This window comes from Peromyscus maniculatus, chromosome 7, assembly GCF_049852395.1.
Source record: "Peromyscus maniculatus bairdii isolate BWxNUB_F1_BW_parent chromosome 7, HU_Pman_BW_mat_3.1, whole genome shotgun sequence".
Classification (NCBI taxonomy): domain Eukaryota; kingdom Metazoa; phylum Chordata; class Mammalia; order Rodentia; family Cricetidae; genus Peromyscus; species Peromyscus maniculatus.
The window spans coordinates 60,798,552-60,813,805 of NC_134858.1; the positions used below are offsets into that span (position 1 = coordinate 60,798,552).

General features: G+C 43.5%; 1 protein-coding gene and 1 long non-coding RNA gene across 39 annotated transcripts in view; one reads left to right on the top strand and one right to left on the bottom strand.

The window, feature by feature from the left end:
• LOC143274267 (uncharacterized) overlaps positions 1-15,254 on the top strand; it is a 79,652-nt gene that overhangs the window by 54,189 nt on the left and 10,209 nt on the right. The gene's annotated exons all lie outside the window — the stretch shown is intronic.
• Positions 1-15,254, bottom strand: part of Iqch (IQ motif containing H) — a 183,348-nt gene that overhangs the window by 27,953 nt on the left and 140,141 nt on the right. For 29 of the 38 annotated variants that reach the window (XR_013052782.1, XR_013052776.1, XR_013052777.1 and 26 more), the window contains one exon: positions 2,906-3,076. The exons of the other annotated variants lie outside the window; for them this stretch is intronic. Coding sequence is in view for 23 of the 29 variants with exons in the window: in XM_076576479.1 (XP_076432594.1) it covers positions 2,906-3,076 (171 nt within the window). In the remaining 6 variants the exon portion in view is untranslated. The remainder of the gene's footprint in view (positions 1-2,905; positions 3,077-15,254) is intronic. 38 annotated transcript variants of the gene reach the window in all.

Genomic DNA, 15,254 nt, shown 5'->3' on the forward strand with positions numbered 1-15,254 from the left:
CCAGAATGCACTCAAGACACCAAGAACCTCTCTAGGATGGTGGGGTATAGGGCAGAGTCAAACATCCTCCTTTAAACAGAGACACATCTAGTTCTGAAGATGTTCAGTGGAAAGATAGAAGATGTTGCTCCAAAAAGGCTCTGAGACAGAGTCCAATTAAATATTGATGGGCTGTGGACCAGGCTGGCCTTGAATTCACAAGGTCCTCTTGCCTCTGCCTCCAGAGTGCTAGAATTAAAGGTGTGTACCACCATTCCCAATTTGAATTCTTTGTCTACTTAATTTGGATGTCAGGTGGAGCTTCATTTTCAAAAGGACAAGAAGCTGCTGTTTGAAAAGGCAGGAGACATTCTTCAGCACCAGTCAGGACAATTGTGGATGCAGAGCCTCAAATACACTCTTTTACCAAGGGCCACCTTGCCCTGTTGACCTTTGTTCTTTTCCCCCATAACCTGTTTAGCTCCACAGCACCCCAATGGAGACCTACTCTTGTACCTTGGATTCTATAGTTGGTAAATCTCATTAACAGCAGGTCTCAGGCCTGTCATCCTAGTGATGTGTCAGTGGTAGAGAGAGAGGCAGATCATGGGAGGCCTCACTAACCAAGCTAGGAAGATCACAGTAGCCTGATCTTTAAAAATCCTGGGTAGGAAGCGAAACCTCCAGTGCCAGGAATGGGTTACATCTAGTTGAGTTATTGGCCAAAGGGGCCCATGGAAACCCTCAAACATCTCAGGCTATTGCCAAGGCTATTGGTTACTTTCCACAACCTGATAGTAAGGCCTTATCTCATTGAACACAGAGAAGTCAAGCTGTGCCCGACTACAGCCTTCACCCCCCCCCCCACTAGTGTTCAAGATACTCTACATGCTACCACTAACCCAAATACAAAAGCTGCAATATGCAGCAGTGCTGTATCATGTGCTGGTGCAATGGTGGTACACACTTTGTGGGAGTAGCCAGCCACCCCACGAGATGGAACCCACACTTGACAGTGCTCAGGTGGCTAAGAACCTAAGGCTGCATAAGCTATGGACCTAGGAAAAAACAAACACAATTGTTCTACTAAAGGAAAACAGCAATAAAATGACTCCTTGTGACATTCTGCTTATCCACAGATAAGTGTCTCATTTAGTCATTATCAGAAAAGCTTCTTCTTGCAGTGGATAGGATCTAACAGAGATCCACAATGACAATGTGCAGAGAATAAGAGATTTTGGAACACTCATTCCTAAGTGGGATTAAAGCCCTTCTCTACAGGTTCCGGGATCTATGTGGACAAGGAGGTAGAAAGGTCCTTAAGAGCCATGGGGAATGGATGACTCCATGGAAACAGTGTCTTCTAAACACAAGCGGACTAATGTGCATATGAACTCAGAAAGACTGGCAGCATGCATGGAGTCAGTCCAGACAGACCCCAGTGTTAAGATGGGGAAGTGGACACGGGCTTCCACTCCTAACCAAGAAGCTATCTCCAGTTAATATCCACTTGCAAAGGAAAAATTAGTTTTCTCCAGTGGAGTTTCACTTAAGGGCAGGCCCCATGACGAGCAGTAGATGGCCAACACAAAACCAATTCAATGGTATTTTTGTAGTCTTTTTTTTTTTTGTCTCATATGGCTTAGTTTGGGCATTTTTTTGTCTTGCTGGTCTTTTACTTGTCTATTATGGTTTCTGATTTTGTGTTTCTATGAGTTTTGTGTGTATGTGTGTGTATGCATGTGTGTGTGTGTGTGTGTGTGTGTGTGTGTGTGTGTATTTATTTGGTTTTGTTTGCCTGTTTGTTTTCTAAAGAGAGAGAAAAGGAAAGAATATTAAGTTGGGTGGGGAGGAGAGAAGGGTCTAGGAGGAGTTGAGGGAGGGAAACAGTGAACAAAATATATCCTATGCTTTTGTTTTGTTTTTCAAGACAGAGTCTCTCTGTGTAGTCCCAGCTGTCTTGGAACTCACTCTGTGTACCAGCTGGCCTCAAACTCAGAGATCCACCTGTTTCTGCCTCCAAGTGCTGAGATAAAAGGTGTGTGCCACCATGCCCTACTTAAAAAAAGATTCTATTTAAAGCTGGGCAGTGGTGGCGCACACCTTTAATCCCAGCACTCGGGAGGCAGAGCCAGGAGGATCTCTGTGAGTTCGAGGCCAGCCTGGGCTACCAAGTGAGTCCCAGGAAAGGCGCAAAGCTACACAGAGAAACCCTGTCTCAAAAAACCAAAAAAATCCTGGGTAGGGGTGTGGCATGCTTAAATTTGCCCTTTTTTTTTTTTTTTTTTTTTTTTTTTTTTTTTTTCAGCAGTCTTCACTGTAGTTTTTAGGCCAAGGGGAAGAAGGGAGACAGGACATCTTAGGGAAATTGCTACCACACTAGTGTGAGATGGAGGAGGCAGATTCTAAGGTGGCATCTTCAAGGAAGCAGGGTACTGGTAAGATCTGAGGCTTTTTTAGCAGCTAGAAGTATTGCAGCCTGGTTGTGGCAGGGAATGGGGCAAAGGTTAAGTCTTGCCAGCCTCTGGCCTGGTCTCCCAAGAGGATGTAGAAGGGGAAGAGACCATACAGTTTAAATAACTTCACCTGAAGACGAAGAGCAGCCACGTCTAGCAGTTTGGGGTCTAGGAGTCTAAGTTCAAAATGGAAGTGAGGGCTAGAAAAATAGGGATGAGGGCTGTCAAAAATAGCTGCTCACTGACGTGCTGTGGAGAGATGTGCAGAGAACTGGGAAGTACTCAAACAGAAAGCCTGTGGCCTCTGGGCTCTCACAGCCAGCTTCCTCTTCCTGGGTGGCCTCCCCCTTTGGATGGCAGAGACTTGTTTTGAAATGGCTCAGTTACCTCTGGCCTTCACTCTCTTTTTGCTCACTCAGAAGTTGAGTACTGCTGAGTGTCAGACCAACCAGAAAGAATCTGCTGCTTACCAGCTCTGCCTGGATGCTAAGGCGCTTTTTCTTCCTTTCTGTGTCTTGATCAAAGCGGGGCACTTCCAAGGTGCTCAGACCACAGTTCAGATGGCCATTTGTCAAGTACAGGGTGAGCTGAGTCATGGCTAGCTGGTCACTGTATGAGAGGGTGAGGCCTGTTGTCCATACCTGATTAAAACATGAGCCAGAGAAATGAGAGTATGATGAGACAGGAGAAGAAAGAGAGCCACACCAGTCCTAACTAGACCAAACAAGTGGCCAAGGAGTTTCTGGGAGTAGAGATAGATGTCTTTGCTTCTGTTTCTGTATCACACAGCGGAGGGATGGGGCTTGTTTCTCACTAGAACATTTGTGATTATATAAGAAGTTTTTTTTTTAAAAAATGGCAATACCTGGCCAAGATAATCTAACAGAGATCTTGATGATGTTTTTTTGTTTGTGGTTTATTATTTCTTAAGTGGACAGGGCAATGTTCTCATGAGATTGAATAAAAGCTAAAAAGTGTGGTAACTAAAGTAAATACTGAGCACCTACTATGTGTTTAACTGGCAGTGTCCAAAGGGGGTCATGTGCTACCTCCTTCTCCTTTAAGTTTACATGTCATTCCAGATTCCCATGAGATCCCCAGAATCCAACTTAGTTGAATGATCAAGGCAGAGAGTGCAAGTCATTAGAGAGTCAAAGATACAGAAGCCTAGGCCATGCCATCAAGATAACAGTGAATCACAGCACAGTGTAATGTACTATAGCAAGAATTATGGAAATAGAAAGGACAGACTGGGTTTACTTGATGGAATCAAAGCTGCCTTTGAAGGAGATGTTTGAGCTTTACGCTAGTAATGAAGCCATGGACTAAGTACATATGGTATGGTTTGCATGGACTAAGTATATGTGGTATGCCAGGTGCTTCACAGACTTCTCTGACCTTTCAAGTTACTTTTTTTAAAAAACAGGGTTTCTCTGTGTAATTTTGGTGCCTCTCCTGCATCTTGCGCTGCAGACCAGGCTGGCCTTGAACTCACAGAGATCTGCCTGGCTCTGCCTCCCAAGTGCTGGGATTAAAGGCGTGCGCCACCACCGCCTGGCCTCTAGTTACTTTCAAAGCTACAACTCACGAAACAGATAAAGAAATAGGTCCAGGAGGTCCCTAACTCCACACAGTGAGGAAGGGATAGCGCTCAGATTCTAATCATATCTGTCTGGCTCCAAGCCCACCCTCCTCCCATGCACCTCCGGAGGAGAGGCCATTGATGCTGTACCAATCCTCCAGTCAAATTAAAAGTCAGAGATCCAGAGGATCAGAACATGTTCCTGTTTAATACAGCCCCTGCCATGGAAATGTCTTGTGGAGAAAACATAAAGTATTGTATTTCTTCAGCATGCTGTAATTAGCAGTAATGCATTTTCACTGTAGGAAGTTGGAAACGAACACATTTTCACCAAGATTTGATTAAATATTTTTTTCCTCTTAGAAGGTCTACAAGTGCCCCACTCACCAACTCTGTATGTTAAAATACATAATACATCTGCCCTAGAGTGGACTCCTCTCAAACAAATCTAGCAGTGAGTGACTTGAGTTAGCATTGAATGTAAATGGCATCATTATAAGAATATTAAGGGGTCAAGCTGTCAAGGCCCCTTGCTAAACTGAAGCTAATTTCAGGATCATATTCACACAGTAATCCTCTTTCATAACAGCAAATAAATCACATTTGCAACAATTGTTAAAAACTAACTGCCAAGTATCTGCTGCAGTTGTAAATATCCTATTTGTCAACTTAAATATTTCCCGCTGTATGGCAGGCCGTCCATGTGAATCAGATGGAGACAGCTCCTGTTCCCTCCGAGGAGAAAGTGAACTTGCTCTTCTTCCCATCCTCCCCAGAGTTTCTCCTTTCCTGCTTTGGTGCTCTTGACCAAAAGGAGATGGATATACAAAAGATTGCTGATATGTATATTAATGATATTCATGGTTTGGTGATAAGGCTTTTGATAGGAAGGCAGCATAGTCTAGGGAAAGACAGAACCAAGGAATGAGAGCCTCTGTGTGTGGCCTCACAAACAGCACACGTTTAGACTAGTGCTGATCTCTCTCCAGCTCAGTGTCCTCAAGTGTCAAGGAGCAACCAGGAATACCTACCACCCAGAGTTTTGAAAATCAAACAAAACCCCAAATACACGCAAAATTGCCTTGTAAACTTGAATACAAATGGTACTTATGATTCCTAAGCATTCCTTTTAAGAGGACAGACCCCTCACTAAGCACAGCGGATGAGCCCATAATCCCAGCGCTCAGGACGCTGAATCAAATAGAATCACAAGTTCAAAGCCAGTCTGGACTAATGTTAGGAAATGCTGTCTTTTTAAAAAAATTCTTAGGTGGCACACTTTACGTGGCTATCATATGGCACCATTTCCTAACTGGTTTGCCCTGTAGTGGCAGGGTTTGAGCAATGCTGCTAGTATCCTAGCTCCGTTTTACTGAGGATACTGAGAGCAAAAAGCTCTTTCATAGTTTGCCTGAGATGGTAGAGCATGGGCCAGAGCTCTGAATTTTCTAGAGGTTGGTATTTTTGCTTCTTGCTTCCCCAGGCTGCCTTCACTCCTTGGTTCACAAAGGAGATAGAACACATTTCCTTAAGCCTTTTCCTCAACAGCAGGCTTGCCTGATTTGCTCAGATAATTGTTCCTTTCTCCATCTGGTTTTCCCTGCTGAAAACATTGCCCAAGGCATGCTTGTTTGTGTATAGGGGTTCCAATACCCCCCTCTAGATCGTTAGCCCTTTAGGGGAAGCTGCTAAGTCTTTGTCTTCCAGCAGCCCCCAGTGTGTGGGGTATGGTTGGTGAAGCAGGGTACATCTACTATTCTAGTCCCATATTGTGAATGCCTCTGGAGCCATTCAGGAGCAGGCACCTGGGGGCCTCTTAGGGCTGAGTCCAGATTCAGATCAAGCAAATATTTCTCTGCACCTCCTTGGTGCCTGCGCCATGTTCTCACTGCCTCTTACTTAATCTTATTTTTAAATTTTAATTTCAGTGTTAGCTTTAAAAACTTACAGCTCCCTGCAGTGGATACTCCTGTCACAAGCAAGCCAATACAAAAGCACTCCGAAAAGGGATAAGGACAATGTGTAGGTGGTGACTTTGACATGACTTGCGATGGTGGCTAGTAATGACTGGCTTGATTCATTAATTGATTAGAATTGAAGGTAAGGCTCAGGCAGGAAAGACTCTTTCAAAAAACACCCAGTACACTCAGTTTCCTTCATACATAGAGCAACTCTGGCACAGGTAGTGGGGTGGATCTCAGCTAAGCATCAAAGGAGCACACGAGCCTACAAGTCCTATTTCTCAGTCAGAAGTCACTTGATGATAACGGTTTGCTTGATAATTTTCAAAAATAATTTTGCTGAAAATAGTAAGAATGCTAGGAAATCTCACATCATGGCCTTAAGAACACAAACAACACAAAATTATTCACCTCAGCATTACCTGTAATACTGAAAAGCATTTGGGCATTAGATAAGAAAATTACAGTATAGTCAAGCGATGGGCCAGTGTGTGATATCATGAGAGATGATGGCTGTGAATAATTTGATGATATGGTGTGCACAAAAAAGAGAATAGAAAGTTATATGAGCAACATGACTTGAGCTTTGCAAAAATAATATGTACACAAAAGACTAGTTGAGAATGTAAAAACATGTTACCCATCAGTGTCAATATTAGCAAGAATATAACTGCAGTTTCATGGAGATTCTCAGACACATTCAGGATATGCACTATCTAACATGGTAGCTGCCAGCCACATGTAGCCACTGGGCACTTGAAATGTTGCTGGTGCAGATTGAGATGTGCTGTTAGTGGAAAACACAGGCTAGATCTCCAAGACTGAGGAAATACGAAGGAATGTAAAACATCTCATTAATAATAGTTTATACTAATTAAATGCTGAAATAGTATTACTCTGGTTATGATGGGTTAAATGAAAACATTGATTATTTTCATCTCTTTGTTAACTTGTAAAAATGGGATTACTAGAAAATACAAGTTATGCGTGTGGCCTAACAGCCTCTAGTCCGCTGCCACTTTAGTGAAGAGGCGTGCCCAGTGTTGGGAGAGGAGGCCCCAGCTCTCTACCTCCCTGCCTGTGCTCTGCTGCACTCAGAGGACTAGCACAGGCCAGAACTGTTCTGTTCTCAAGTTCTTTGAGATGACAGGGCAATCACATGCTCCTGTGTAAAAAGGAGTGGGAGAGAGACCCAACACAAAGCTCCCTTTGCCTTAGGTCTTCTGGGCAGATGGGGCCGCCTGCTCACCCCTGCTGCTTCTGCCTTTTTCTGGTGACAGGCAGGAATGGATGGGTGGTGCAGCATGCAGATGTGGGCAGCTGTGCTTTGGCCCTACATTCTGTAATTGTCTTCAAGTGCAAGTAAAGTTCCATGGCAAAGGGTTTTGTCTTCCTTCTTGCTAGCCTTCTTTTATGAACATCAGTGTAAAAATGAGACTGAGGGACTGGTTTATAGATTATAGTAGTCATCAAAGAACCAGAATTTCTGGGCTTTAAGAATCCATAGAGGCTTTACAAATTCATCTTCATGTTTTCATCTACTTTACTTTTCTATAGGGAAATTGAGGCCCCGAGCAGTTAACAGGCTAGTTAGTGGTCCAAGCTTATGCTATCAGTGTCTGCGATAAATATTTGTAATCCACAATTACGTCCTCTCTGGGTCCTACTTTCCTTGACTAGTCATTGGAGATTATGGTCTGGGTAGACCTTCCCTTTGTTGCCCCCAGATATGTCTATGAGGCCAAGTAGGGATTATGAAGATTTGCCATCTGGTGGTTAAAGGTTTTTAAATGTTTTATTACTTTCCAAATTGGCCAATCTTAAGAGACCTAAGACTGAACATTCACTCACTACAAGGCTGGTACCAGTCCTTTGGAGTAAACTGTGATGTATGGCCACTCTCTTCAGCAGCCTGTTTGGCTGAGGGATGTAGGAATGACTTCCCTGCCCATAGTTTTGTTCAGATTCCCAGTCGTAAATCTTATGGGAAATCTATTATTGAACCATTTGATTCTTCCTAGAGAAAGGCCAAGCCATCTGTCAGACCAATGGGCAGCTCTTCTGGGAGTAGTATAATCCAGCTGTGGCTAGGCCAGGGCTCCTTATGCTCTTCTGGATTGAGTAAGAGGCAAGCAAAGGACTTATTTCCCACATACAACCAAGTGACAGACAAAGGACTATTTCCACATACAACCAAGTGACAGACAAAGGACTATTTCCACATACAACCAAGTGACAGACAAAGGACTATTTCCACATACAACCAAGTGACAGAGGACTGTTTCCCACATATAACCAAGTAACAGAGGACTGTTTTCACATACAACTAAGTGACAGAGGACTATTTCCACATACAACCAAGTGACAGGGGACTATTTCCCACATATAACTAAGTGACAGACAAAGGATTTATTTCCCACATACAACCAAGTGACAGACAAAGGACTTATTTCCCACATACAATTTCAGAGGCTGGAAATTTGTTGAGGGTGTTGAGCAGAGGGATGCCATGCGCTGGTGTCTGTCTTTAAGGAGTTGATGTGCAGGCAGAGAAGGGAGCATGAGCAGCAAGGGTGGAGACAGAATGGCACTGCCACAGTTTGGGGGATGGATGACCAGTGTCAGCACCAGTAAGGGTAGAAGGAGCGTTTTCTACAGACACATTTCAAGAGTAGGCCTCAGTGGACATACTGATGGGTTTGATGTGGGACATGAGACAACGAATCAAAGATGTCTCCAAGCTTTCCCCAGAAGATGGAAGGATTATGCCTAGTGGAACCAATTAAACACTAGTTAGAGGGTAAAATCCAGGCTCCAGGCTTAGATGTGTTCAGCTTGAGATACCTCTGTTGGAAAATGTTTTAGTGGGTAGGATGTGAGCGCAGGCACCTCTCCTTTCTCACTGGATGTCAGGAGCATGTGTTGGGCTTCACTTGAGGCTTAAAGATGGCTCAGGCCCTGGTAAAGAGGCAGCTCATCTCTGATGTCATTTTTGAGCATGAGTACCGGGCTTTCCTTGGCTGGGAAGACAGTTGAGGCCCATAGGACCCAAGACCTTGTTTAAGAAACTGTGGCAGAGATAGGTTATCCTGCTTCTCCAGGTTATGCCAAGGTGCACTAAGCTTGGGAAGGATAGAATGGATGGATTGGGGGATAGAAGTACCAGCAGCGGAGGGTAAAGAGGTCTAAAGAGGATAATGGGTTGAGGGAGGCAAGTGCCTCCTGTATTGAGACTTCTGAACCAGTTACAAGAACTTGCTGAGGATGCTAGCCTTGTGTCTGCTGTCTGTCTGGCATTCAGCAATTTCCTTCCCTATCTCTAGGCCTACTTCCTTCTCTGTTAACACACGCCAAAGGCTGCGGTTGCAGCTTACTAGTGGAGTACTTGCCTAGCGGACATGAGGCCCTAGGTTCAATCTCCAGTGCTGTCTCATCAAACCAAATACAGTGGGCCTATTGGCATGGATCCCTGAGGTCTGTTGTGAGGTGACTACAGGAGACAGTGTGCGAGGCTATTATTGCAGGGGGCTGGCAGACCCAAGTCTGTTTGGGCCCATGATCCTTCTTCCCTTAGGACTGTGGAGACAGTCAGGGCAGTGGGAGGACTCAGTTGTGGGATTCTGAATTTGATATACTTGCCCATGTCTCAAAGACAGAGAGCAGAACAGGCCCCAGCATCCCTGTAACCATGGAGATGTGATCTCCTTGGCATGGTAAATGACATCTCTTCCCCCTCTTTCATCATTAAAATGCCAGACAGCATTGAGCACTCCATGTGGTAGATACATCTGACCCTTAATTTTTAAATAAGTGAGTACACCATACTGAAAGAATTTTCTATTAGTAAAATAGTTATAGGATTGTGATATTTAGTAAGTGTTGTTTGCATTACATTTTAAAAAATCAGTAGACAGTCAGAGGGAACAGTTGCCTCTTGGCCTGTTGCCACCTAGTGGCAATTGCTGGGATAGCCCAATGTCTTATAGAAGTCTCTCTAGGAGATGGGAACAATCACCTACTGAACTACCTGTTCAACAATTGAAACTTCTGGAGTCCATCCTGGAATCCTTACCCATGTTTTTATTAATATTACTTACCCTCAGGCCATGAGAAATTACAGCTCCATGATGCTATCTTTAAACAGCTAGAGCATCCATCCTTGGATATTGCCTGCCCCCCTGTTCAGGGCCTTATTTTGATTCTTAGAATCTATCGGGTCAGAGGCAACAAAGCATCTGGGTCCCATCTCTTAGCAGTCAGGGCCAAGTAACCCATCATTCCTAAGGCCTCCATGATTTTTGCTTTCATATTTAGATTAAAAAATGTTTAGATTTTTTAAAAAAAAGTTAGTGGCTTTCAAGTATGAAAATTACTTAAAATGTGTCCATAAAGTAGACTTTGTCAGTCAAGTGCAACAAAACTCTTAAGCAATGTTGCTTAAATCAGAATCCATTAGAGTGCATTTGGACACACTTGACATGATGAGGACAGGGAAAATATTTCTAAAACTGGAAATGCTCTGGGTGCCAGGGGCTCATAGACAGTTCTACCGTGGAAGCACAGAGTGACCCTCATCACCCCACCTCTTCACTTTAGGAGAACTGTGGAGATGGGCTGACTTGCTCTGGTGGTGTAATTAAGTGAAGGAGTGACTGGGAGCAAAGCCCAAGTTCATAACCCTTGGTCTAGCACATCCGTGACATCCAGTTACCAGCGTCGGTAAACCAGCTTTCTTTAGGGCGCCAGAAGCTTCTCTGTTACTACAGAAATTCTTTCAGGATATGCCAGAATCACACTAGAGCTGGATTTGGTTATCCAAAGTGAGAAAATCTGAAATTGAAACCTGCAGCCGCAGCCGCAGCCGCAGCCGCAGCCGCAGCCGCAGCAGCAGCAGCAGCTACACTTGTTTTTCACTTAAAAAGATCACAATTTTTAAATACACTCTCGAATTTTCTGTTTTCTATTTCAAGCTTCTTCTGTCATCGCAATTTATAATCCTTCTTGTGTTATTAAAAGCTGATGACCTAATTGGTATTATTTATAATCTTAGTGTACAGAATTACACACTCATTTTTCCTTCTTTTGTTTAAGTATTTTCTTGCCTTTCTATATTTTTTGGAAGGCCATTTTCATATTCGGACATTGAGCACTAAACACTAATAAACATGAAAATCTAATTTTTGTAATCCATTTTTACAAGACTAGTGATTGTCTGTTCCTCCAATAAGAACCCTACACTATAGGGTGGAGCTTTTTGACTTTCATGCTGTAAACATCAGGACTGGCAGATGATTGGCTTTTGAGAAGTGCCCCTCATGGGGTGCTATAAATAACCTCTAAAAAGCTTTTTTTTTTTCTTTTTTTTGGTGAGAGTTTACAAAGCAGAAGAGCTCTTGTGTAGCTTCCAGCAGGGAGGGTTCCTGTGTGCAGTCCTTGTAGGCATGGAGGACTTTTGTGCAAAGCAAGGCCTTCTTTGGGTGAGTATGAGAGCACAGAGCAGAGGCTTCCATCCTCAGGGTGCAGATGCATTCCAGCACAGTCCCCCTTTGCTCCCTAGCCTGCTCAATAGCTCTAGGAAACCATAATCTCTACTAAACAATAATTTTGGTTGCAGACTACATAGGCAAGAAACATGCATTGTAAAAGTGATGGATTTGGAGTTGGTCTGGTGCAGCTGCTTTAGATCCCGGGGCAAGGCTTTGAAAAGGAAGAGACGTGGTTGGGAGCAGTTCAGGCTGCAGTTCAGAGTTCTTGATGCTAAGTCTAAGGCTAGTTTGTTTATGCTTGAGAAATTAATTCCTAGAGAAGAAAATGAGACGAAGACCAAGAACCTGTTTTCCATTCCTGTGTCCTGACCAACACCTACCCTGACACTCCTGACAGAAGTCATGCCAATACATTTTCATTGGATGATCAAATAACATGGGAAGGGATCTTAGCTAAATCCCCAAAGTTAAACTTACACCGTGTTTATCCTGTGACTCATCGATTTCACTAGTGGACATGTAATCAAAACAAAGGAAAATGGCCGGGCGGTGGTGGCGCACGCCTTTAATCCCAGCACTTGGGAGGCAGAGGCAGGTGGATCTTTGTGAGTTCGAGGCCAGTCTGGGCTACCAAGTGAATTCCAGGAAAGGTGCAAAGCTACACAGAGAAACCCTGTCTCGAAAAACAAAAACAAAACCAAACAAAAAAACAAAACAAAAAAAAACAAAGGAAAATGTATTTTTGCAAACCTTATGTGAATGTTCCAAGCAAAGATCATTTGCTTTCCATCTCTGAGAAGCAGTCAAGAACAAAAGTCAGGAGCCAATAACTACACTATAGTGTCTGCCCTAACTCTGCCTATAGTTAAAAAGGATCAGGGCTCAAACAGCTTTACGTCTGCCAGGCTCTTTCAGTAAAAAAAAAAAATAGAAGCAGTTAATATCCTTTAACTGGTGGAAAAACAAAATGTGGTAAAGCCATACAAGAGAATACTATTGAACCATAATAAAGAATAATTGGTACAACAAACACCTGCTACCGCATGACTGAACCTTGAAAACACTGTGAGTGAAAAGTCACAAAAGACCATCCATTGTATGATCCCACTTACACGAGATGCCTAAGATAATAATCCATAGAGACAGGGAATAGTTCACAATGGCTAAGGGGGAATGGGACGGGAAAGGACTGCTAATGGGTCTATACTCATTTGGGGAGGGCAGGAAAATAAATATAAAATTTGATAAAGTCTGAATACATGTAAAACTACTAAGTACCTTCTTCAAAAAGTATCCTTTATGGTGTGGAGTGTATCAATAAAGCTGTTACACATGCATCCACACAACCTAGTCTCCAGAAAGCTGACCGTAGTATAGGCAATTGCACAACCTGTTTGTCCCTTATTTGAGTGTGCTTGTGTGTAAATGATAATGGAATGAAGCGGTCTGTGATAAACCTTTTCTAAAACTGCCTTCCAGGTTTGCTTTAGTTACTCTTCAAGGCAGAGCCTTATAAAGCTTTGCTGTGTCCAACAAGTATCTGTCACATACACTAAAGCTAGCAGCCAGCAGAGGCTAATTCACAGGGCTGAATAAGCAGCCATGGGATGGGGGAAATAGCAACCTGTTAGCATAATATCATATGCAGAGTATCACATAGACTCAGTGCACTCTAAGAACACAGTGTCACTCTTCAAAAACCGGGCTGTATTTCCTCCTGCTCTGCACACAGACTTTCATTTTGTGTCAGCTTCTGGGCTGAGTTGGGCTGGGCACCATCAGCTCCTCAAGGAAGGCAGGGCTGCTCAGACTGGTGAGTACAATGGCAGTGTCCTAGACACACCTTTCACCTCTGTCTCTGCTCGTTCTCCACAGACAGCAACCCCCACCCCAAGACTATGTCTCCACAGGGACTCCCCTCATCTCCCCCAGGTTAGTCCAGTACTGAATCCTGATTGATTTGGTGGTGATGGAGGCATGACTCCTGGGTGACATGTTTATCCTAGTGTAGCCTTTGGATGGTTATCTGCAGGTGAACCTGGATTCCATTTTGCCTTTGCTGCCTACAGAGTCTTGTGTTGGAAAGAGTGAGCATCCTATCAAGACACTATGTCATCATTTTTATGGATGTGGTATTTAGGAAACTGCCTATTTGATTTCATGTAGGGCAGACTGCAGAGAGGAAATGTGGGAAAAGAAAGAGGAAGGGAAGTGTGTCCTAAGGGCTGCTAGGCACAAAGCATTGTGGTATTTTGTCATCTTCCTCACAGCAGCCTTGTGGAGTAGATAGCAAACGTGTTTAATATAATTGAAAATAGAGGCTCAAAGATTCCAAGAAATGTGCTGTCAGCTCCCAGCTAAGGCAGGGCTAAAGTAAACTCCAGAGCCCAGGTTTTCTCTGCCATGCTTGATCCTAGTGATGACAGAGCTTGGCCAGAGAAGTCATGTCGGGAAGCGCCCTTAGTTACTAGATAGTTCTAAAGCCAGAAGAGTCCTCAATTTACTGTGGACTCTGGGGAAGTCACCCAACACCCTCCTGCCTCACATTCTCATTATTTATCTGTAAAGCACTCTGAGAATGTGTATTTCCAGAAGTGTGTCAGGACAGAGAAATACCATCCAAGGCTTCCACCTCAGATTGGCAACTCTCGTGGCTCTTTGCAGAAGTTAATGGGTGAAGCTCTGGGGAAACATCCTTGGAAAACATCCTAGCAGAAGCACTGCTGACTAAAAGTCTTGGCATTTCATTGAGTAAGTGTGACGAGTCTTGCTTTTCCACTCACCTTCCCCGGGGTCTGTCCGGCATTTAACCTGCCTGCTGAGCTGCGCCCCCCGCCCCCCCAGGCTGCTTGTAACTGACCACCTCTCTGGAACTATTCCTCCCTGGGTAGATTTCTAACAAACAAACAGAGTTAACTTGAGGAAGGTATTTTGCCTTCCTTCCTCTTCTCTATCCATGGCTCTTCCTACTCCTCTTCTCCTCATTCACTACACTGTTTCTTAATGTGTTGTTTCATTTCAGGAGAATACACCAGGAGGCTTTAATTATGGCATCTACGTATCAAATCCGAGTTTGTAACTGTTTGTGCCCACTAAGTGTTTTACATAGAAAACAATTGTGAAATTCCTTTTTTCATATTTCCTTCATCAATTTTTTTTGTTCATCTGTTGATTTTCCTCCAAAAGCTCTGGGGTGGCATATTCTTTAGTATACTCTTTAATGTGACTAGAAGTTTCACATTGTTACTCCTTTGGAAACTGTCTCTTGAGCTTTAAAAGTGACTTCATGTTCTGCACATGTCTATTGCAGAAGGTAGGGAACTTCACTGCAGTGCTACACATTGGGAGAGATTCAACACATGCTTCACCCAGTCAGGAAGGGCTCAGTTGTCTGCCCTGGTGGCAGCTGCTAGTCTTAGGAAAGCTTGCCATTCTTTAGCGTCCTGCTGTCCTTAAGGAGGGGGTGAATTTCATTGATATGTTTGGGTTTTGGAAAGGTTCCTTACTCTGCCTGAATAGATTTCAGTGGTTGGTTTAATATCACTTATATACTTAGGAATTGGTCTAGAAACTTAAGGAAGTTAAAAAACAGACCTATGTTAAGTAGGTCCTCCAGGTCAGCTAGGCCTGTGGCATGATGGGCAGGTCAGCTTCTCAGAAGGGGTTCTTTTCATTTGCTTATACGGATTTGGATCCAACAGTCAGTCAGTAAATCTTATATATAAGAAAGTGGAATATATGTTGAAAGGAGTATACATAGTGTTAAAACATTTCTATTTATGCAAAAGAT